The sequence below is a fragment of the Abramis brama genome, assembly GCF_963993115.1.
Source record: "Abramis brama genome assembly, chromosome: 15".
Lineage (NCBI taxonomy): Eukaryota > Metazoa > Chordata > Actinopteri > Cypriniformes > Leuciscidae > Abramis > Abramis brama.
In genome coordinates this window covers 38,380,899-38,405,680 of record NC_139977.1, presented here as the reverse complement: position 1 = coordinate 38,405,680, position 24,782 = coordinate 38,380,899, and the positions used below count along the sequence as shown (strand labels likewise).

Here is a 24,782-nt window from a genome sequence, read left to right as displayed (position 1 = left end):
AAGAAAGACGGCATTACTTAAATTAAAAGAAATTTAAACATTAATTAAGGTAACAAGTTTGTAGGTTGTGTAAATTGTACATGTTTTGAGTGCTTTTGGGTTAACAGAAGAAATTGTAATGGTACTGTTTTATCTCGTGTAAGAATACCAAACTTGCAAACTTGCAAACTTAAATTTATGAATATAAAATCTACAATAATTAGATTCATTATAATGCAGGCATTTGAATCCGCTTTAAAAAAAATCAGAAAATAACACTTTTGGGATTCATTGAGACATTTTGCACGATATTGCTTGAGAGAAACCAACTAACATCTTTCCAAAGTTGCAGAGTCTAACTGCACGACCAAAACAAATGAAGAGGAGTTTCAGTGTCAAACAGTGGCTTTAAATGTGAGATCAATGGTTGTGGTCTGTTACGCAACGGCGTGTGCGCGCGCGCGCGCTCGCGTGTGTTTCTCAGCATCCGCGACTGTAATGGCGGCGGATCCGGTTACAACTGAGATCAAAGAGTATAGAAGAATATAAGTTATTTACTAAGATCATCTGGACCTGATCATCCTCGGACTGACCTCTGGGAACTACAGATCCAGTGCACGAGCACGAAGCTGAAGGCGGATTAAAGCGCGTGCACGAGGAGGATCTGAAGTCATGGATGTGTTCGCGATTCTCAATCTAAATGAACTCGCTCTCGGGCTGTCAAATCTGCCCATGTTCCCATTCTTTGACATGGCGCATTATATCATATCAGTGATGAGTCTGAGAGAGCAGCCAGGTAAGAGAAATCACACCGAATCACCTGTAATGCATCAAATCCACAACGCACTTCTGCTGTTACAAGTTTATTTCGCTGCATTTCTGAGCATGTCACAAGTTTTCATGAAATTAAAAGTTGCATTGCTATCTAATTGCATTGTATTTAATCAACATAGTTGTGATAATTTTCCAAGATCGGGTGTTTATTGTGTTTTTATGAACGTTCAGCTCCAGGTTCCCTCGGCAGGTGAAGCAAACGCGCACGCGCACACGTGTACAAGCGCGTGCACGACACTGTTTATCAGCCCAGGTTGCATTGGTACAGAATGAGGGTTCAGTTCTCACATGCTCATGATCTGAGGACTTTATGCATGTAGAGCAGCTCAGTGTGTTTAAAACTCCTGCATCATAGATGATTATAATGAGTTTAAAAGCAGAAGCTACATGTTCAAACGGGAAGCAGAGAAATGCACTTAATCATTAACTCACTGTCAATATTATCTAGTCTCTGTCTGTGTGCTTTTCTCCAAGAAAAATGCAAATTGCAGGGGTTAGACAGATTAAACATGCAGGGCGGAGGCTCAAAACCAGTTTGGTCTGTTGTTTTGCATTAACCGAACCATATAAACGTGGCCTTTGCTCTTCTGCACTGTCAGAGCTGGGGTTGTCTTCACATCCCAGTTAATAAGACCCTAACCATGTTTACACAAATTAAAAGGTCTCAAAGTCCCCCTGTAGTCAATAATTTTATCACCACAATGACACATTTAAACGTTTTTTCCTTAAAAATAATTCTTTATGCCTTAAAATATTTTGAATGTAACTTGACACCCTTGCCTCATTTAGTATTCACGGTTCTATGAATATGCAAATGAGCCCCTCCTCCACTCACTCCCTCAGCTCAGAGATCCACTGGTTGACGATCACACGTTGATCTGATTGGTTACAAGGTAGTTTGTGACGTCAGAAACACCAGCGATTTCAAAGCGTGTCTTTGAGACTGTTGCTGAGTCCCAATTCGCATACTATCCGTCCTAAATAGTATGCGAAACTAGAATTAGTACGTCCCAAATCGTAGTATGTTGAAATGAGTATTCCCAAGATACCCGGATGGTCTACTATTTCCGGTTAGAATTCGAAGTGCAGATCAATGCACACTCTAACGGTTAATATTGCCCACAACCCATTGCGTGCGGGAGGGAGGAGCTTTGTGGTGATGGTGGTGATGATGTAAACATGACAGTCGGACGCAGCAGCGGAGATGCGCCCTCAGTTTTTAAGTGTAAGAATTCAAATGTTTAACCCTAATTAAAGCTATATTTAACCACACTGACTTATTTGTTGTAATACTGTGGCTGTACAAATGTTAACTTTATCAGTCCAACTAAAAGACACATGGTTACTACACTTTTACTATAGTAAAAGCATGGTTCATTTTCATCGGGGTATTTTTGAGTATTATACATAATGATGAAATTAAGTTTAAAATATGTTAAACAATAGTTATACTATAAACTTTTAAATATTTTAACTCAGAAAATAAGTAGCTTTCGTTACACACATTGCACACGATTGCACATGAACGTCAGAACCAGCCGCCTCACAAACGACCTGCGTTTGGTTGATCTACGACGACGTCCTGCTTCACTCCTCAATTTGGTAGAACACATTGTAAATGTATTGTGGAAAAAACGATGAGGAAAAAAAAGATAAAAAGATGGGAATAGTAAATCAAATGATATTGGATATGAATGAATGAAATGTAAAATGTTCTGTTAACAGTCGCGGTGTGCGTAACTAGGCAACCACGTTCAAGTTCACGTTGCATGACGTCATCGAAGTAAGTCCCAGAACGTGCATACTCTTTTGCTACACACTCAAAAGTATGTACTTTTTCCTCACAAAAAAAGTACATACTTTTAGGTCGTAGTATAAGTAGGCGAATTGGGACTCAGCGTGTCTTTGGTTCACTGCAGTTTTAAGGAGGAAATACTCAGCAATGGAGTCGACTTATGAATTTACACATGGTTTGTCTTAAAGCACATTAAAAACACCACATAGACACATAAACAACATTAAAAGCTGGATTTACACCACAGGGAACATTACATTGTATCATTCTGCAAACATCACTGCAACGTTACATTTGAATGTTCTCTGAACATTCCGAAACAAGTAGAAACATTTAAAAATCGTTAGAGGAATGTCCAACTGACTCTGAGTGAACGTTAACGAGTGTGTAGAAGTGTGTAGAAGGGTTATCCTCTATTGTGCCGAGCAGCTGCTCTGGATCACAGGCTATTTCTGAGTCTTGGCGTCTCGTTTCACCTGCTCTCTCTCTCTATTGTCCCTGAAATACGTGGAGGAGCGAGACTCCACACGTCCTCATGTTCACCTCCACACACAAACACACACACACACACACACACACTCACACTCACACTCACACACACACACACACACACACACACACACACACACACACACTGTGAAAACTGATCAGTTGACTTAAAGCTACAATATGTACGATTTTTGTAATAAAATATCCAGAAATCACGTGCACAGTGTGATATATTTCCTGCAGTTGTGTACTTAAAATATCCCAAAAGTTCCCAAAGATTTTTACAATTTTAAATTAATGGCTCGTTCCCGTCGCCCTGTCCCACTTGTCGCCTGTCAATGACGTAATATCCGCGTTATCCCTGGTTTCCGCTCGTACTGCCGTAGTAACCATGGCGACAGACGTGGACAACTGCGCTACGTCTAGCGCACGCTCACGCTGTTGTTGTTTCATTCAACATTATGGACCATGGCAAGCAGACCTTGGGACAAAAGGAGAAATAAAACGAGGATCAATATCAGCGTGACATTTTCGAGATGCCGAGAGCTAGCGTCCGCGACTAACTTCGTTGCTCATTATCATTTAAAGAGACATGCGCCTAATTATCATTTAAAGAGACATGCGCCTAATTATCATTTAAAGAGACATGCACGTCATTATCATTTAAAGAGACATGCACCTCATTATCATTTAAAAAGACATGCACCTCATTATCATTTAAAGAGACATGCGCCTAATTATCATTTAAAGAGACATGCACCTCATTATCATTTAAAGAGACATGCACCTCATTATCATTTAAAGAGACATGCACCTCATTATCATTTAAAGAGACATGCACTGAAACGGGTCGCTGTTTTTGAGCTGTTTTTGAGGAGGTTAAAGGTGTTTTACACAAACACTGAGGAATTTTAACCAAAGCATGTTATAAACTTTACATGAACACCCTAAAGAGTCACAGCAACTTGTGGAGAACGGGCGTCCGATGACTCCTTTAACTTAAAAAAATTAGGAAGCCCGTTGCCTTAAAATTAAGTAAATAAACTTCTTGCTTAATCGAAAAAATTTGGTAATATGGAATTGTCAAGTTCACATAACTTAATTTTTTCAATTAAGCATTAAGTTTATTTACTTAATAATTTTAAGGCAACGGGTTTACACATTATTTTTTTTTGAGTAAGAGAACTTATCACTTTTTACAGTGCAAGAATTAAACGTTTTGACTTAGGGGCCGCTAACACACACACTTCAGAAACGTGAGTCGGTGAAACGCAGACGGCACTCATGTGTATTACGTGTTCAGTCTATAGGCATGCGCATCTGAATATCCAGTGACCGTAAACGGTCTGTTTCCCAGAGGAAAGATGGAATGTTGTGTGTGTATCCGCTAAAAACAGTTTTTTGTTTACATTTAGAAGTTGCAAAACTCCAGACTTCTTCGCTTCTCAGTGTTTTCATCACATGTGATGAAAGGATTGAGGGATCATTGGATTGCGGTTTCCTAAGCAACTTTTATTCCATGAAGAATGTGTTTAGCTGGAGTTCGTTCAGCTTCTCTCGGCCGATGAAGACTGAGGCTGTTCTGGGTGCATGTTTAATGGGAACAGCAGAGAACAAGAATGTTTTCTTTACAGTCAAACCAAAAACTATTCAGACACCAAATTTTTTTAGTGTGATCAGGACACTATAGTTCATTTCTGTAAGTGAGGAGAGCAAAATAAAGTAAACTGAGACATATTATACCCAAATAATCTTCATTCAGTGACTACCAGTAAAAATGTTGGACCAAAAATGATTCGGACACTTTGAGCTGATCATGTTTTGCTGAAGTGTGTTTTGTCTTTAATTGCTAATGCTCTTTTTACACACAGACTGAACACAATGAAGCATTGCTTGGTGATTGGTTGAGCTAAACTGGTATTATCTAATTGTGTAGTTAAATTTAACAGCTGACAGATATTCAACATAATTCATGTGTGAGACAGTCTAACAGAAGGACGGACAAAACCAGTCAAATATCAACTGAGTTCTGCTCATATTTTATGTGAGAAATGTTGAAGGCGTCTGAATAAAGTTTGGTTTGACTGTATGTCATCACAAAACATCCTCTCTGTCGGTAAATGGGATATTAAAAATGTGATTTGATATATTATAATTCAGAATGATTACTTTATTTAAATACCATAATATTTATGTGGTACTCAAAGAATATCCTGTTATAATACCAAAAAACATCCCAGTATACCATGACTCTGCCCTCTGGTGCTCTTCTGTGTCAGAAATGACCGAAATTGTTATTTTTAATTCAATGAAATTAATGTACTATATTTTAGTTTGATAATGTTTTTTATTTAATATTTTGTATTTTTAGGGGATTTTATGGTACTAAATTATATTTACGCTGTTTTTATAATCCATTTATTCACTTTTTGAGCACCTGAAAATTAAATGTCCAACTTAAACTGTTGTAAATCTTGAACGCTTTAGAGCGACAGACTGAAGTTTGATCTCTTTATAGAGAGATCTTGGCAGATTATTGATGAAGAGAAAGAAGTTCAAAAAAGTGAACTTAAAAAAAAGTTTCAAAATTTTACGTTTGTTATGAAAAATGTGCAAAAATACTATTTACATTTTTTATATGAAATATATATATTTTCAAAAACATGTTTTACTCTAAGACTGTGAGAAAAGCAAAGCCATAAATCTAAACAAATGTGAGGCTGATATCTCAGTAAATGATCTCAGTGAGATGATGTTCGGCTGCAGTACCAAACGCTTCCACTAGAGGAACTTCGTCTCATTCATTTCCAATGCGCTTGTTTTTGACCTCGAGAAACACAAGTGTGACTATTGTTTACAGGACCATTTAACCTGTCGAATCTTGTCCATGATTTTTGTGTGTGTGTGTTCTCACAGTGCCAAGACCTTTACCAAGTTTCGTTCCATTCCAGTGAAGAAAAAAACACAAAACAAATGTAATTTTTTTTTAAGAGCACCAGAGGATTAACAGTGATATTTATCTCCATCATCATTATATCAAATATTTTAAATCATTATTTGATCAGACTGCCGAAAGAGTTTTTTCCCTGAACTAGATTAAAAATACATATAAATCTTAGAGATGACGCCATGACGCCTCTCACTGACTGGATGTGATGAGGTCATGTGACGAGCGTGATGACAGTTTGAAACATTTATTGTTCTATCTTGTATCGTCTGATCGTTAGAAACACACAGAAACACTGTAGCAACACGTTAGCAGACACTGGACACACACACTCCAGCAGACCCTGGCACACACACTCCAGCAGACCCTGGCACACACACACTCCAAGATCGTGACGTGATTTCGTCTCCGTTTCTGCATGAATTGTGTTAAAATGATCATGTGATTGTTGAGTGACACCTGAATGAAGTCTTGATGTGTGTGTGTGTGTAGTAACGCTTGTGCTGATGTTGCAGGCGTCTCTCACTCTGTCTGCAGGTGCACAGGTACGTGTCTACTGCGGGACTTTAACACACACACACACACACACACACACACACACACGTCACTCTCATCTCTGTGTGCTTCATCTGTAGAGAAACATCCATCGCATAAAACACCAGAGCCTGACGCGTGAGTGTGTGAGAGAGTGAGTGTGTGTGTGTGTGTGTGTGTGTGTGAATGTGAGTTTGAGTGTGAGTGTGTGTTTGAGAGTGTGTGTGTGATCATTAGCTCATGCAGTGATTGAACTGCTGTTATCTTGATGTTGATTGTTTGCATCAGGATTGATGAGTGAATCTCTGTCTCATGAACTCGAGTGTGTGTGAGTGTTTGTGAGTTTGTGTGTGTGTGAGTGAGTGAGTATCGCTGCTGCATCACATGACCTGATTAGACCGTGAAGGGCGTCTCTTTCAGTGTTTGACTGATCAGAGATCAGCTTTCCATCGCCATGAGCTTCTGTCCGTTTCGTGATCACATGATAATATATAATGAAATATGCAGAAACATTAAAAACCTTTACATTAAGATTTTCTGCAAAGCTGCTTTGATACAGTGTGTGAAACTGCTCTACAAAAACATGCGACTTGATGCATATTGTATTTTATGGAAAATATAAAAGGTTTGAGTGTTTTATTTCACAGTTTAGATGTAACCTCAGAAGTGTGAGATATAAACTCGTAATTGTGAGAAATAATGTCAGAATTGTGAGATTAAAGTCACAATAATCTCTTTTATTTTTTCCATAGTATTTTTGAAATGCAGAGTGACGTGAAATTTTAAAAGCATAAATATTCTATATGCTCTATTAATTATGAGCTCATAAAACTTTGTATATTATAATAAACCTAGTAATGTGTGTTAGTAGTTCAGCGTGTTTCACTGCTGACTCATGTGATGCCTATTTGCATATTCATGAATGTAAGAGTTTGTGTTTATAAATGAGTGTTTATAAACCGTGAGACAGGAAGTGGGTCATCCTCATTCATGGTCACATGATCCGACTGGGCGTCTCATGCTGATCTCAGACCAGCTGATGGTCACATGATCACCATATCATACGTGTGTCTGGCATCTTCAGAACATTCAGAAGCAACGTTCCAGTAATGATGATGATGAAGGTGTGTGTGTGTGTGTGTTCCTCAGGAGCGCTGGCCGTGTCTCAGCTCAGTCCTCTGGCCTGCTGGTTCAGTTCGATGTTGTATTGTTTCGGTGGAGCCGTTCTCTCAGCGCTGATGATGGCAGACGCTCCAGTCGCTCCACTGTCCAACACCACTAACCTGCTGATCGCATCACTCATGTGGTGAGAACACACACACACACACACACACACTCCACACACTCTCCTCATACTAATATAGGAGCAGAGGTCCTGTCGAGACGGGCTGAGGCCCGGGGAATGGAGGCTCCACCCTGAGGTCAGGCCAGGCTCAAGTGGATCTGTTTGCGTCTCGAGAGACGTCTCACTATCCACTCTGGTTCTCCCTCATGCATCCATCTCCCCTGGGACTGGATGCTGTGGTACAAATGTAACCCCTCACCCGGGTCCTACTCGCCCCGCTCTCTCCGGGCCCGAACCCGGGTCTCCGGTATGGGAGTCAGGGACTCTAGCAAGGAGGCTAAAGACTGCAGCCCCTAGCGTCTGTCGCTAGAGCACCTTTCTCGAGATCAGAGGAGTGAGGTTTAATCGCACAGCCAGTGGCGGTCTTAACATAGAGGCATAGGTAGGCGGCTGCTTGGGGCCCCCTACCAGCAGTCGTAGTAGGGGGGCCCCCAACCAACCTCAAAAAAAACAAAAAAACATCTTATCATCATGAACGCTTCAAAAGCATGGTAAATTGTATTAATATTCTTAAGAAATACGTTGAAACGTTGAAGTAGTAGTTAAAATGTCCAGTTCATGCCTTCATGGTTATCCGTCTCTACACATACACCCCCGACTTTCACAATGAAATGGACTAGTCCGTAACGGTGCGCGGCGCGAAAGATAAACACGCAGTGACAGGAGGACTGGGACGTACACAAACAGAGACGAAACAAGACGAGTCTAAACGCGAAAATGAAACGAAGTTACCCAAGCGGCTCAAATAAAAGAAAAAAGCGAAAAGACGCAGATAAGTATTTGGCAACGCTGCCAAAGATGACAATTTTTTTTACGGCTACTGTTGGGGATACAGACAGGAACAACAACGTCCAAAGCGTTGAACATGCCTCTACAGCAGCAGCATCTAACTTAACGTTAGCTGTGAAGTGGCGCTAGGTGAGAATAATGTTAACACACTCACATGGATATACGTGGATTTGCTTGGAGCAAAATGCAACATCACCTCTCCCAAGTTCGCCCCTCTTACGTTACCCCCTTACTATAAATACCGTTTTGGCGCTTGTAAATGTGACGTGACAGATCACTAGCGGCAGGTGAACCGAATCGATCCTCTCTACTAGCTAATAGTGAATAAACACGAATGAACAATGTTGAAAGATATAGTACAACTTACCGAAATGTATATTCCTTATATATCGATCAATCAGTGTTTTTCAACCTTGGAAAGACGTCAATAAAACAGCTGGAGAACAATTATGTCACTTAACGTTACGTTACCTCAGGAAAGCCGTAATATATGTTATAGCATGTTAGTTGGCTAGAAAAAAGAGATTATTTTGCTAAATATGTGTAATATATTACATATTTAGTATATTTTTGTACTTATATTATTAAAATTGTTATTATAATAAAAACACATTATGTTTAATTTGAGTTTAATATATGTTTACAGCATTATGTGAGTTTTTTTTTTTCTTTGGAAAAATTAACGCCTATCTTGCGTACCTAATATTTATCCAAATGAGTCAATATTGGATCAAATCACAAGAATTGAATTGAAATCGTGAAATTTGTGTCAAGCAATAAAAAAAACCCGTAGCTTACCAGAAATTGTACCATGTAAACATTGTAACATGTTTCTGTTTAGTTACTAAAATGTTTTGACATCACAATACACTTATTGTGATGCTAGATTGTTCTGGTGTTATCTGAAACCGTATTCTCTGTTGGGTGCCATTGTGACTATTAGTTTGTGTAGTCGTGCTACACTTTGTGTGTTCTCTGCTTTTTGGATTAAAGAAAATGTATGCAGGATTTAAAGGGAAAGTTTTTTTTTTCCTCTCCAACCTTTACTTCCCTGTAGATTAGCTTTACCTGCCTATCCACCATTCAGTCTGTAAAAAATTTTTTCGTTCTCTTTTAAAGATCGAATGGGGGGGCCCCATACATACTTTCGCCTTGGGACCCCCAATTTACTAAATCCGCCACTGCGGACTACTAGCTGGCCTCCGTTGCACAAACATGGCCGAGGCTACGTTTGTACGCTTTCCCCCCCGATCGCTCTGCTCCCGGGAGTTCTGGAGAGAGTTCGCAGGGGCCAGATTTGCCTGCTCCTTATAGCCCGCGGTGGCCGGGCCGAGTGTGGTTCCCTGATCTAGAGTCTCTCCTCGACGGGCCTCCTCAGGAGTTACCCGGCAGGAGGGAGCTTCTGTCCCAGGCAGGGGTCTCGATTGGTCACCCGTCCAGAACTGTGCAACCTGTGGGCTTGGCCTCTGAGGGTCTCTCAACTGAGCTTGTGGAGACCATTCTACACTCCAGAGCTCCCTCCACGAGGAAACCTTATGCCCTGAAGTGGAGAGTCTTCACTTCTTGGTGTAGTGACCGTCAGCTGGACCCAGTTAACTGCCCGGTTCCTGTGGGAGTGGTTCACTGCAGGTCTATCCCCGTCCACTTTAAAGGTTTATCTGGCGGCCATAGGTGCTTACCACACTCCTTTGGGGGGAATGTCTTTGGGTAAAGACCCGCTGGTGTCTTGTTTCCTCCGGGGTGCTCTGAGGCTGAGGCCTGCAGCTCGTGCCGACATGGGATCCAGCCGTTGTCCTGCAAGGCCTTTCCCAGGCTCCCTTCGAGCCACTGGAGGAGGTTCTGGGCAAGTTCCTGACCTTGAAAGCTTTGTTCCTCCTCGCTATCTCATCTCTTAAAAGAATAGGAGATCTGCAAGCACTGTCGGTTGCACCCTCGCCCTTGGAATTTGCCCCTGACATGGTTAAAGCGTTCCTTCATCCTAGACCAGGCTACGTTCCTAAGCTCTCCACTAATGTGGCTAGATCTATTATGCTGCAGGCCTTTTGTCCTCCTCCTTTCCAGAACTCGGACCAGGAAAATAATAACCTGCTATGCCCAGTGAGGTGCTAGATGCCTATGTCCAAGGGATGCCCTGTGGCGTAAATCTGAACAGTTGTTCGTATGTTTTGGGTCCCCTATCAAAGGCATCTAAGCAGAGAATGAGCAAGTGTGTGGTCGAGGCTATCTCTCTTGCTTATGAATCGGTCGGACAGCCTTCACCTATGGCTGTCCGCTCCCACTCTACTTGGAGTATGGTGGCCTCTCAGGCCCTTATGTCAGGAATTGCTCTCCAGGTGTATACAAGATGTATTTGATGACTGGTCCTCATCACACATTTATAAGGTTCTACTCTTTGAACTTGGACTCTACACCAGGGTCTGGAGTGCTCTCGTCCTAGTGCTGCTCCTCGCGACTTCACACTGGAGTGTAGTGTTGCTTTCGTCAACGAAAATTATGACGAAATATTGTCGTCAACGAACCGTTATCACCTGACGAAAACGAGACGAGACTAGACGTAAATGCATGGTCATGTGACGATGACTAAAATACATGTATAATGCAATATCGTTGACGAATAAAAACGAGACTAAATGTGGTTTAAAAAATAAAAACTATGCTAAAATGTCTCTTCATTTTCGTTGACCAAAACGAGACGAGACGAAATGTAACGTCACGACGAATGAGAGAGTTGTGCGTGAACCCATAGCTTTGTCGGCTTTAAATTCTGGATTGCGATCTGGTCACCCGATTATCAGCGAATTTAACCATATATTACTCCATTAGTTATTCTATTAAAATGTCTCATTGATATATTTGACACATTCATAATCATTACTTTTGCTGGTTCTTTGTGACAGCTGTATGTGCGTTATTGGCAGCGTCTCTTGTTACATGAACACGTCACCGCATTAGCGCCAGAACATGGAGATTTTATTTTAGAGTATAATCGCACAACCTATTCGATATTTTATAATTAAATAAACTAATCGAATATCCAAAAATCGTGACTCATCCCTGCATGGAATCTCTTGTTTCTTTTCCCAAATCTTCACTCACGTGTCACGTCTCACCCATTTTCTAAAGGTAGCCTATTATAAACGTTTCTTGGTTCACTTTTAATTAGGCCTATTATATTCGTATTCTTTACTGTGGTAAAGTAGAAAAACGCTGTAGGACAGATAGCCTACATTTGTACTTGCATGTCAAATTCTTTTTAACACAGTTTGTGCTTGTTATATTAGACATTGGGCGCGAGTTTAGTTGTAAAGCGCGTTTCACACGTGTGGGTGATTTTTAGTTTCACTTTCTCTGGCAGCGCAATCTCAAACACAGCCTAAATATCTCGCCCTTGTGGAGGATAAAATTCGCTCTTCAAACCAATTTACATCAAGTAGAAAACACGAAGATATCATAAAGAGATCGATATCTTCGTGTTTTCCTGCTCGTGTCCCACATCCCGCTCAAAGCGCAGAGTGCATCGCGTCTTTGTGTGGAAATATAAAACGAGTTTTTTTTTTTTTTTTTAATAACCCCCCGAATATTAAAATTTAATATTATTTTTTAATAATAATACCGCGGTGGTAAAAAAAAACCTGCCACCGTCACAGCCCTAAATATAGGCCTACTAAATAGCCTATAATAAGATAGCCTTGTTTGAAATTATATATTGACTGGGTTAAATAGAATCGCATTACTAAAAAGAGACTAAAATACAATTTTCATTGACTAAAACTAGACTAAAATGTCATCAGTTTTCGTCGACTAAAACTAGACTAAAATGTCATCAGTTTTCGTTGACTAAAACTAGACTAAAATGTCATCAGTTTTCGTCGACTAAAACTTGACTAGACTAAAAAGAGTATGAATGTGACTAAAACTAATAAAAACTAAAATGACAGCCTGACACAAAGACTAGACTAAAACTAAAATTAAAACAGGCCGCCAAAAACAACACTACTGGAGAGACACTTGTCGCTACGGTTGGTATAGATGTTCCCTCAGCGTCAATCGACGCAGCGCGAGTTCCCTTGAAAGGGACCGTCTCGGTTGCGACCGTAACCTTGGTTCCCTGAAGAGGGATCGAGACACTGCGTCACCTTGCCATATCCCCCACGTGCCTGTAAGCGACTTGCTCAGACCTTAAGAAGCTAGCGCTGCTTTGCTTGGGCAGGCTTTATAGTTCCTGGGTCTTGACGTTTCGACGGTTCTCTGACGTTCCGCCACACCATTGGACTGATTTCACACGTGCTTCCAGACATCATCACGCAAAGTGTTCCCTCAGTGTCAATCGACGCAGCGTCTCGATCCCTCTTCAGGGAACCGGGGTTACAGTTGTAACCGAGGCGTTATCTTTTTTATAGTTAAGAGTTTAAATTACACAATTTATACTTTATAATTCACAATTCCGACTTTTTTCTGGCAATTCCGAGTTTATACCTCACAATTTTGAGTAAAAAAATGTCAGAATCGTAAGTTATAAACTCGGAATTGCAAGAAAAAAGTTGCACCTTTATATTTCACAATTCTTAGAAATAAACTCACAGCTGCAAGAAGAAAAAAGTAAAAATTGCAAGAAAGTTCGCTTAAATGTCACAATTTGTACATTATAACTCGCAATTTACGACTTTTTTCTTGCAATTGTAAGTTTATACCTCACAATTAAATAAAAAGTCCCAATTGCTAAAAAAAGTCATAATTGCAAGTTTATATATATAAACATTGAAAAAAAAAAATTGTGAGTTTAAATTAATGCTTTATAACTCGTAATTCTGAGTTTATATCTCACAATTAAATAAAGTCATAATTGTGAGAAAGTCGCAGTTACCTTTTTTTTATTGTGTTTAAATTTCACAATTTGTACTTTATAATTCACAATTCCGTCTTTTTTTCTTGCAATTCCGAGTTTATGCCTCACAATTTTGAAGAAAAATGTCAGAATTACAAGTTATAAACTCTAAATTGCAAGATAAAGTCGCAGTAAACTTTTTTAATTGAAAGTTTAAATCTCACAATTTGTACTTTATAACTCGCAGTTTCTGACTTTTTTCTTGCAATTGTAAGTTTATATGTCACAATTTACAAAAAAGTCAGAATTGCAATTTTATATATAAACTTTGAAAAAATTACCTTTTTAATTGTGTTTAAATTGGTGCTTTATAACTCATAATTCTGAGTTTATATCACAAGTAAATAAAGTCAGAATAATGAGTTTAGGAAATCGTGAGATATAAACTCACGATTTCAAGAAAAAGGTCAGAATTAACGAGCTTCTATATCAAACAGGCTTAATTTTCTTTATGCATATTATAGTTTCTTCGGGGTGAATGAGATTTTTGCCAAATTATCGTTCTAACCAAAAGCAAAACATTGTGACACATGATGACAATGGGGAAAATGTGTTTAATTGCCATAAAAAAAATGTCACAATGCAAAATATCTAAAATAGGCTTTATTATGCAAAACATAATTTCTTGTTTCTTTGTATTTTGGGGTGAAGATGAGGTTTTCCTCTGTAGGGGGAGCATCTGTTCACAGTTTCAGTGTGATGACGGCGCCATCTAAAGGCCTCAAGTAAACATGCACAGAAATGGAAAATCATGTTTGACTGAGCAACAGAACGATGTGCTGAATGATCATTTATATGCTTTTTAATGGCAAGTGTTGAAAAATTCATGCTGAATTATTAATGCAAATAATATGAAGTATTATACTGAATTATATTCTTCATATTAATAATTAAATATGTTGAATTATTATGAAGAAATTCAGCAGTACAATGAAGGAAACGATACTCTGAAACATTTCGAAGTTGTTGGTTTGGTCTTTTCAGCAGGTCTCTGACATTTCAGGAAGAAATTATCATTCACAGGAGGAGCACTTACCATAATTAATAGCCAGCATCGCAAATTATGCTAATGGATATTTAAACGAGCACTTACTGCTGCTTTGAGGGACAGAGATGGGCAATTAGCAGTGTGTGTGTGAGAGTGTGTGTTTGAGTATGTGAGTGTGTGTGTGTGAGAGTTTATGTGTGAGTGTGAGTGAGTGAGTGTGTGTGAGAGTGTGTGTGAGAGTGTGTGTGTGTGTGAGAGTATCACAGTGAGTGAGTGAGTGAGTGTGTGTGTGTGTGTGTGTATGTGTGTGAGAGTGTGTGTTTGAATATGTGAGTGTGTGTGAGTTTGTGTGTGAGTGAGTTAGTGAGAGTGTGTAAAACACATGGAAAATACAAACAAATTCAAACTATTATGACATGATGAAACACGACGAACACATTTATCCGATAATCATTTTTCATCTGCAGTGGTTTGTTGTGACCTGAACGTGTGTGTGTGTGTATGTGTGTGTGTGACATTTATCCCGTCATTCTAAACTAATATAGTGTGTATTGATCGTTCTCTGTGTGCAGGTATCTGGTGTTTTACTGTCCTCGGGATGCCGTTTGTGTGTGTGTGTGTGTGTGTGTGAGAGAGATAATACTAATATAGTGTATATGGTCTGCAGGTATCTGGTGTTTTACTGTCCTCAGGATGCCGTTTACTCGCTGGCGTCGGTCTGGCCCATTCGACTAGTCTTGACAGGGATGAAGGAAGTGACACGTACGTGGAAGGTTTTGGGCGGAGTCACGCAAGCAGGCAGGAAGTACAAAGATGGTCTGTTCGTGATGATCGCAGTGGGTTGGGCCAAAGGTGTGTGTTTATCATGTGCTCTGGAGTCTAATTACACTCATCCATCTTTGTGCGGGTTTTCTTTTCTTTTTTTCCTTTTTTTTGATATCGAGCACTTTGTTGCATCAGGATGTGACCGTATTCTTGGCTTGACATTTTAATGTTTAAAAGCTCAAGGTTATTTTTCAGAATTTCATCACACTCATTATTAAACCCATGATGCATTTCACCCCGCCGTCCTTCAATTACACAGAGAAAGGGTTTGAAATATCAAGAGGTCGAGGTGACTGTAATTACGATCAGCGCTGAAATGATAAAAGTTTAAGAGAGGAAACACATCAGCCAGCGGAGCATCAGGACCGAACGAATCCATGAATGTTCATGAACAAGTCACTGAATTATCACTCTTCTGCAAATTTGGAAAAAAGGCATGATGTTTCATAATTTGATTCCAGCTAACCAAAATATGTTCTAAGAGTGTCTTGCTAATGTCCCCTTTAAGTTATCAAATGTGAATGTTCAAAATGTTTTTAAATGTTTTAGAAATGATTTTTCTTGGTTATGTGAACATTAATGGAACGTTCCATTGTATCATTCTTCAAACAGGAGTTCTTTAAAATTAAGACAAGAACGCTATAGATCTATATAGAACCCCATTAAACCTTTTTGGAATAAAAGTTCTTTAAAATTGAGAAAAGAACCCTAGAGATCTATGTAGAACCCCGTTGAACCTTTTTTGGCATAAAGGTTCTTTAAAATTGAGTCTAGAACCCCATTGAACCTTTTTTGGGGAAAAAAGGTTCTTTAAAATTGAGACAGGAACGCTAGGGGTCTATTTAGAACCACATCTAACCTTTTTTTGGCATAAAGGTTCTTTAGAATTGAGTCAAGAACCCTGCTGAACCTTTTTGTCATAAATGTTCTTTAAAATTGAGTCAAGAACACTACAGTTCTATATAGAACCGCATTAAACCTTTTTGGCATAAAAGGTTATTTAAAATAAGAACCTTAGAGTTCTATATAGAGCCTCATTAAAACTTTTTGGCATAAACGGCTCTTTAAAATTGTTACAAGAACCCTAGAGATCTATAGAACCACATTGAATCTTTTTTTTTTTTTGTCATAAAAGGTTATTTAAAATAAGAACCCTAGAGTTCTATATATAATCCCATTGAACTTTTTTGGCATAAAAGGTTCTTCAAAATTGAGACAAGAACCTTACAGTTCTGTATAGAACCACATTGAACCTTTCTGGCATAAAAGGTTCTTTAAAATTGAGTCAAGAACCTTAGAGTTCTGTATAGAACCACACTGAAACTTTTTGGCTTGAAAGGTTCTTTAAAATTGTGACAAGAACCCTATAGTTCTATATAAAACCACATTGAACCTTTTTGGCATAAAGGTTCTTTAACATGAGAACCCCAGAGTTCTATACAGAACCCCATTGAACCTTTTTGGCATAAAAGTTTTGAGTCAAGAACCCAATAGTTCCATAAAGAACCTCATTGGACCTTTTTGTGCCTGTAGGTGCGGGCGGAGGCCTCATCAGTAACTTTGAGCAACTGGTTCGAGGCGTCTGGAAGCCTGAAACCAATGAACTTCTGAAGATGTCATAGTAAGAGTCTCAAATGCCTCATGAAGCTCCTGAAACACATTTAGACTTACTGTGTGACTGTCTGAAACGCTGCAGGATCTTTTCCTCTTCACTAACATCACTTTTCTTTATGTTTGGCATCTCAGTGTGTCTTTGAATCAACCTGTGTTTTGCTGATTTGTAGTGCATGTACAGTATGAAGTCAGGTGTAGTTTAGATATGTCTGAGTGTTAAAATGTGCATTTTAAAAATAGATAGACAGTGTGTAATTTAGGGGTGTACTGACACAAATTTGATTCAATTAAATTTCCATTCATAAGCTGGCGATTTGATCCTAATTCAGTTTAGTTTAATTAAAAATTGAGTCAAGAACCCTAGAGTTCTATATAGAACCACTTTGAACCTTTTTGGCATAAATGTTCTTTAAAATTGAGTCAAGAACCCTAGAGTTCTATATAGAACCACTTTGAACCTTTTTGGCATAAATGTTCTTTAAAATTGAGTCAAGAACCCTAGAGTTCTATATAGAACCCCATTGGACCTTTTTGGCATAAAGGTTATTTAAAATTGAGTCAAGAACCCTAGAGTTCTATATAGAACCACATTGAACCTTTTTGGCATAAAGGTTCTTTAAAATTGAGTTAGGAACCCTAGAGTTCTATATATAATCCCATTGCATATTTTTGCCATAAAGGTTCTTTAAAATTGAGTCAAAATTCCCAGAGTTCTTTATATAACCCAATTTAAACTTTTTGGCATAAAGGTTCTTTAAAATTGAGTCAAGAACCCTAGAGTTCTATATAGAACCACATTGAACCTTTTTGGCATAAAGGTTCTTTAAAATTGAGTTAGGAACCCTAGAGTTCTATATATAATCCCATTGCATATTTTTGCCATAAAGGTTCTTTAAAATTGAGTCAAAACCCCCAGAGTTCTATATAGAACCCCATTTAATCTTTTTGGCATAAATGTTCTTTAAAATTGAGTCAGGAACCCTGGAGTTCTATATAGAACCCCATTGAATATTTTGCCATAAACATTCTTTAATATTGAGTCAAGAACCCTAGAGTTCAATATAGAACCACATTGAACCTTTTTGGCATATAGGTTTTTTTTAAATTGAGTCAACAACCCTAGAGTTCTATATAGAACCCCATTGAATATTTTGCCATAAATGTTCTTTAATATTGAGTCACGAACCCTAGAGTTCAATATAGAATCCCACTGGACCTTTTTGGCATAAAGGTTCTTTAAAATTGAGTCAGGAACCCTAGAGTACTACTATATAGAACCCAATTTTAACTTTTTGGCATAAAGGTTCTTTAAAATTGAGTCAAGAACCCTAGATTTCGATTCATTTGGATACATATATCAGGTACGGTACGTGTACATTTTCTAAAAAAAAAATGACTCAGAACTAATGATGGCTGGTGCTACAAATAATGTCACACAGCTCAGACTAAAAGATTGATTCATCAAAATGAGAATCGATATTTCTAACCCAGTCCTAGTCTACTGTAAATGTGTTTTAGGTTCTCCAGTATGACAGACAGATGTGAACCGACTCATAAAGGAAATTCACTATTTCTCTGTTAATTAATTTACATGTTAATGTTAAAGTTATAAAGCAGTTTGAAGTGTTTTGCATTATTGATCGAGGTTTTGATGACTGGCGTTGGAGTCTCTCTAGTGCCTCTTGTGCATTTCGTGTCCAGAGTCTCTTTCTTTCTGAATAATAGCGTTCAGTCCCATAATGCACAGGTGGAATAATTGGCTTCTGGATTGATTTCCTCTCATCTTCAGCCGACACTTGTTGTCATGGTTTTTGTGCGAGTGGCATTTAAAAAGGTTTGTGTGGAAGAACGCGGGAGAGTAAGTGTCGCTCTGAAGACCAGAGGGATTTCACTGGATTTATGTACAGAAGAAAACACTCATCTTATTTTGATCAGAAAGAAAATCGACTTGCAGAGTCCGTTATGGTACATGAAAAATTAAAATATCATTTGTAGAATCTGTACCTGTCAAAGGTTTTTGATCTGTAAGATTTTTAATGTTTTTAAAAGAAGTCTCTTCTGCTCACGAGGCTGCGTTTATTTGTTAAAAAAAAATAAAAGTAATATTGTGAAATTATATTAGAGATAGTTTTCTATGTGAATATACAGTAAAGTGTAATTTATTCCTGTGATCAAAGCTGAATTTTCAGCATCATTACTCCAGTCTTCAGTGTCACATGATCCTTCACAAATCACTCTAATATGAGGATTTGATGCACAACTGTTTTTATCACTGATAATAATCATAAATATTTCTCAAGCATCAAATCATCATATTAGAATGATTTCTGAAGGATCATGTGACACTGTTTTTTTTTTGTTGTTGTTATCAAATAAATGCATTTTTAAAAACATTAAAAATCTTACCGATCCAAAACTTTTGACTGGTAGAGAGTGTGTGTGTGTGTGTGTGTATATATACTGTATATATACATACACACACAATTTTCCTAGGCCGGTCACTGTTGGCCACTGCTGTAGTTGCAGAGTGACGTCAAACTCGACACATTAATGTTGAATGTGTGTCGCAGACGTGTGTTAATTGTGTGTTTTAGAATCTCAGAGCTGTTATATTTAAGGCCCACTGAACTCCTCGTCCTTGTGTGACCTTTGACCTGTGTGTGTGTGTGTGTGTGTGTGTGTGTAGCCCGACCAAGGTCACCCTGCTGGGATCGGTTCTGTTCTCTCTCCAGCAGTGCCGCTTTCTCCCGATGCAAACACACCACCTGATCTTCATCTACACACTCTTCATCGTCACCAATAAGGTTTGTTGTGTTTGTCGTTTCGTTTCAGACTGAAATAAAACATCTCTGGGTGTCGTGAATCTAATGCATGAATAATATTTCAGAGTTTTTCATTTAAATTTGATCAAATAAATGCAGCATTGGTGAGCAGAAGAGACTTCTTTTAAAAACATAAAAAATCTTACTGATCAAAAACTTTTGAATGGCAGTGTATATTTACAAACTTTTATGTTAGATGTTAGGTGTTAGATCACGATTAATCGATTTGCCAGCACTAAATAAAACCCATGCAAAAGTAAACTCTGCATGAGAAACTATCCCACAATGCACTGCGCGTGGCCTGCGACAACTTTTAGTTGTATTGAGTATTTGATTAGAGTGAAATGCAAAATAGGATTAGAAAAGAAAAATAACTGCATTTATAACAGGAAGCCATTTACTGAATCAAACATGATCATGTGACTTTTAGTTTTAACATACTATATCTTAAAACATTATTGGCAGTGCATTCGCAGCTCGTTTTCAAGCCAAACGAGGCCTGATGTTTGATTGATGGTGTTTTAATTAGACAGACGTTTGGGTGAATGTAACGAACAAGCTGCTGAAGCTCATGAAGCGTGTTCCTCTCGTCTCTTTGCCCTTCAGTTGAGATGATCCGCAGCTGTCGTGACGCTCTTGCACGTTTTTTGCATCATTTTCATGTAATTGCATCATTCTGCTTTAAAAAGAGTGAAGTTCTTCAGCGAGACTGACGGCAGATCTTGAGTTCTTCTGTGAGCTCGGAAACGTCCTCTCGCTCTCTCACCATTTGACCTTCCAGATCTTTATTTCACATGTAGGATTATTAGTATAGGCTTTTATCACACTTCCGAAACATACTCGAAACAAAGAAGAACTGTGTCATAATATTCCGGATCCAACGCATATTTCGTGATTTAAAGAGGAGCGCACAAGTATGCGTGTGTGCAATATGTCAGAATCTTATCACCTTATTTAATTTCAGAACTGCAAGAATAGAATGCAAACAACATATCACATTAAAGAGCATTAGAATTAGAAAAATCTTAATATCTTAATTATGACTAAAGTGTATTTTGTGGGGGAATAAATTAAAGGTTGGTGAAAACGTATTGAATTAAACAATAATGTTCACATTTTTTCAGGCACTTTATGATGCACTATTATGATCCGTATGCATGTGTTCAGAATAGAGTTATGATCTGTATGCACGTGTTCAGATTAGAGTTATGACCTGATCTCTGTGGTTTCAGATGCGGATGATGATGATGGGTTCTTCATCGTATCCATTCTCATCGCTGGAGTCTGTCCTCTACAAGACTCTGTTTGTTCGACCTCTGACCTTTTCACCCCTGACTGACTCAACCCAGGGTTCAGATCAAACCTCGAAAAACAGCTTGATTTCCGATCAGAAGAGCGCCAACACGGACCAAAGAAACCCGGAAGAGGCCGGAAACGCCAAAAAGAAAGATTGAGGACGAAAGAAAGATTGAGACGAATGAAAGATTGAGGACGAAAGAAAGTCTGAGGATGAATGAAAGATTGAGGATGAATGAAAGATTGGGGACGAATGAAAGCTTGGGGACGAATGAAAGCTTGAGGACGAATGAAAGCTTGAGGACGAATGAAAGCTTGAGGACGAATGAAAGATTGAGGACGAAAGAAAGATTGAGGACGAAAGAAAAATTGAGGACGAAATATTGAGGACGAATGAAAGATTGAGGATGAAAGAAAGATTGAGGATGAAAGAAAGATTGAGGACGAAAGAAAGATTGAGGACGAATGAAAGATTGAGGACGGAAGAAATAATGAGGACGAATGAAAGATTGAGGACGGAAGAAAGATTGAGGACGAATGAAATATTGAGGACGAAAGAAAGATTGGGGACGAAAGAAAGATTGAGGACGAATGAAATATTGAGGACGGAAGAAATATTGAGGACGAAAGAAATATTGAGGACGAATGAAAGATTGAGGACGAAAGAAATATTGAGGACAAATGAAATATTGAGGACGAATGAAAGATTGAAGACGAAAGAAAGATTGAGGACGAAAGAAAGATTGAGGACGGAAGAAAGATTGAAGACGAAAGAAAGATTGAGGACGAATGAAAGATTGAGGACGGAAGAAATAATGAGGACGAATGAAAGATTGAGGACGGAAGAAAGATTGAGGACGAATAAAAGATTGAGGACGAAAGAAATATTGAGGACGAAAAAGATTGAGGACGAATGAAAGATTGAGGACGAAAGAAAAATTGAGGACGAAATATTGAGGACGAATGAAAGATTGAAGACGAAAGAAAGATTGAGGACGAAAGAAAGATTGGGGACGAATGAAAGATTGAGGATGAATGAAATATTGAGGACGAAAGAAAGATTGGGGACGAAAGAAAGATTGAGGACGAATGAAAGATTGAGGACGAATGAAAGATTGAGGACGAATGAAATATTGAGGACGAATGAAAGATTGAGGACGGAAGAAAGATTGAAGACGAAAGAATGATTGAAGACGAAAGAAAGATTGAGGACGAATGAAAGATTGAGGACGGAAGAAAGATTGAAGACGAAAGAAAGATTGAGGACGAATGAAAGATTGAGGACGAATGAAATATTGGGGACGAAAGAAAGATTGGGGACGAAAGAAAGATTGAGGACGAATGAAAGATTGAGGACGAAAGAAATATTGAGGACGAAAAAGATTGAGGACGAATGAAAGATTGAGGACGAAATATTGAGGACGAATGAAAGATTGAAGACGAAAGAAAGATTGAGGACGAAAGAAAGATTGGGGACGAATGAAAGATTGAGGATGAAAGATTGGGGACGAAAGAAAGATTGGGGACGAATGAAAGATTGAGGATGAAAGATTGGGGACGAAAGAAAGATTGGGGACGAAAGAAAGATTGGGGACGAATGAAAGATTGAGGATGAAAGATTGGGGACGAAAGAAAGATTGGGGACGAATGAAAGATTGAGGACGAATGAAAGATTGAGGACGAATGAAAGATTGAGGACGAATGAAAGATTGAGGACGAAAGAATGATTGGGGACGAATGAAAGATTGAGGACGAATGAAAGATTGGGGACGAATGAAAGATTGAGGACGAAAGAATGATTGAGGACGAATGAAAGATTGAGGACGAATGAAAGATTGGGGATGAATGAAAGATTGAGGACGAAAGAATGATTGAGGACGAATGAAAGATTGGGGACAAAAGAAAGATTGAGGACAAAAGAAAGAGAGACGGTTTTCCTGTGTGTGAATTTTCTACACGATTCCTGCTGATGATTTTTTTTAAATGCACGAATGCTCTTTTTATCTGAATGTCTTGTACATATTTGCTATTCAGAAGTGCTTCACAGAAAATTCTATTCTATTCTATCCTGCAATGACTATGATAATATATTTTATATAATTTATAATGCATTTATGAATGTAATCACTCGAAGTGGAATGCTGGAACATGTTTTACTGTATGTTTTGAATGCAGAAATAATATAATTCACCGGTTCTGACTCGTCTGTTTGTCGTCTGTGCGAAAAACATCAACATTTCTCTGCAAAAAAACGATGAATAATGAGTGATGAAATGCTCTTTTATTGATGTTTAAGTGATTTAAGTGAATGTTCATGACTGGAGCTGAAATAATGGATGCAACTTTACATAGATAAGCCTAAAACGAACATTCCATTGTATTACTTTTCAAACATTATGGGAATATTACTTTTCAATGTTCTCTGAACATTCTGAAACAATGCATTTAAAAAATGTCAAATTTAAGATTCACAAATTTACAGTTTTAGATTAATCACCAAACAAACGCAGCACAGTTGAAATGCTCATTTTATATTAATGAGTGAAGAAACGCACTGGAAAGTCCAGATGAGTGAGTTAGATTAACTGGTGAAGAGGAGCTTTTATTGATTTCCTAGTGAATTCAGGATGAATTAAACTCAACACTATCAGTGACGACATTCATGTTTACAGTAATGTTTACAGTCTAATGTTTAAGTTTACAGTCAATGGCTCCAAATGTGTAATTTTGAACCAAACTAAATTGGAAAAAGAATGACTTTGATCAAACAGGTTTAGCCCCGCCCACTCAGAGCCATTGGTTGAGCCGATGTCAATCAAACATGTAATTCTACTAGAGGTGCAGAAATGAAGCACTTCTTCACTTTTATTCAGATCATCAGTTATGAATCAGTATATTTCTAAGTGAAAGTTTATGACAGGAGCTGAAATAATGGATAGAACTTTACACATAAGTTTATAACGTTTTTCTGTTGTTCATATTAAGTTATGAAAACGTTATTTCTCTGAACATTAATGGAACATTCCATTGTATCATTCTTCAAACATTATGGGAAATGTTACATTTGTGAACGTTCTGAAACAAGTAGCAACATTTAAAAAAAAATGATAGACGAATGTCAAATTTAAGTTGGAACAAACAAAATAGATTCACAAATGTAGTTTAATATGAATCGCCAAACAAGCGCAGCTCATTATTTCAAATGACGTGCTCTGCAGAAATTGGATTTGTGTTTTATTGTATCTGTCTGATTTATGTAATGGAATATGACTCTATGGAATATGTATTCCAGACAGCAGGAAGTGATTTTCATAATCATGCTTTAGGTTTGTTAATGAGCGATCAGCGGTACATAATCTCATTTACTGGTGTGAAGGAGCAATCAACATCTCAATTATTCCCGCCTAATATCGTCAAGGATTTCCAAACGGCCCGCGGCGGAATCAGCTCTGCCAGGAATGAGCGTTGCCGTGCCAACAACAGCGTTCTGACGGAAAGAGCGGGAGATTTCCTTCTGTTGTCCTTTATGATGTCATCATGTGCCACACGCTGGATAAGGGCTTGTTACACTCCACTGCGCTGCTTTTCCACTCTTATTCAATGTAAACGTGCACTAGACTGACGTCTTCAGCTATTGCAC

At 38.4% G+C, this 24,782-nt stretch overlaps 1 protein-coding gene across 2 annotated transcripts; it reads left to right on the top strand.

Annotated features, from left to right (window-relative positions):
• Positions 1-395: 395 nt before the first annotated feature.
• On the top strand, positions 396-23,342 carry tmem38b (transmembrane protein 38B). Of its 2 annotated transcripts, XM_084138304.1 has the most exons (7): positions 396-775; positions 6,560-6,589; positions 7,728-7,884; positions 15,253-15,437; positions 16,944-17,031; positions 19,711-19,828; positions 21,079-23,342. In XM_084138304.1, exons 1-7 carry the CDS (start codon positions 652-654, stop codon positions 21,298-21,300), a joined length of 924 nt encoding a protein of 307 aa, XP_083994430.1. In that variant the 5' UTR covers positions 396-651; the 3' UTR covers positions 21,301-23,342. The 2 variants fall into 2 exon arrangements, with proteins under 2 accessions (XP_083994430.1, XP_083994431.1); XM_084138305.1 differs by lacking the exon at positions 6,560-6,589.
• The last annotated feature ends 1,440 nt before the right edge of the window (positions 23,343-24,782 follow it).

Excerpts from the sequence above, each read along its gene's own strand:
- tmem38b (XM_084138304.1), top strand. The coding sequence starts at position 652 with ATGGATGTGTTCGCGATTCTCAATCTAAATGAACTCGCTCTCGGGCTG. Across the intron at positions 776-6,559 it reads GAGTCTGAGAGAGCAGCCAG|GCGTCTCTCACTCTGTCTGC; the intron begins GTAAGAGAAATC and ends CTGATGTTGCAG. Across the intron at positions 19,829-21,078 it reads TCTTCATCGTCACCAATAAG|ATGCGGATGATGATGATGGG; the intron begins GTTTGTTGTGTT and ends CTGTGGTTTCAG.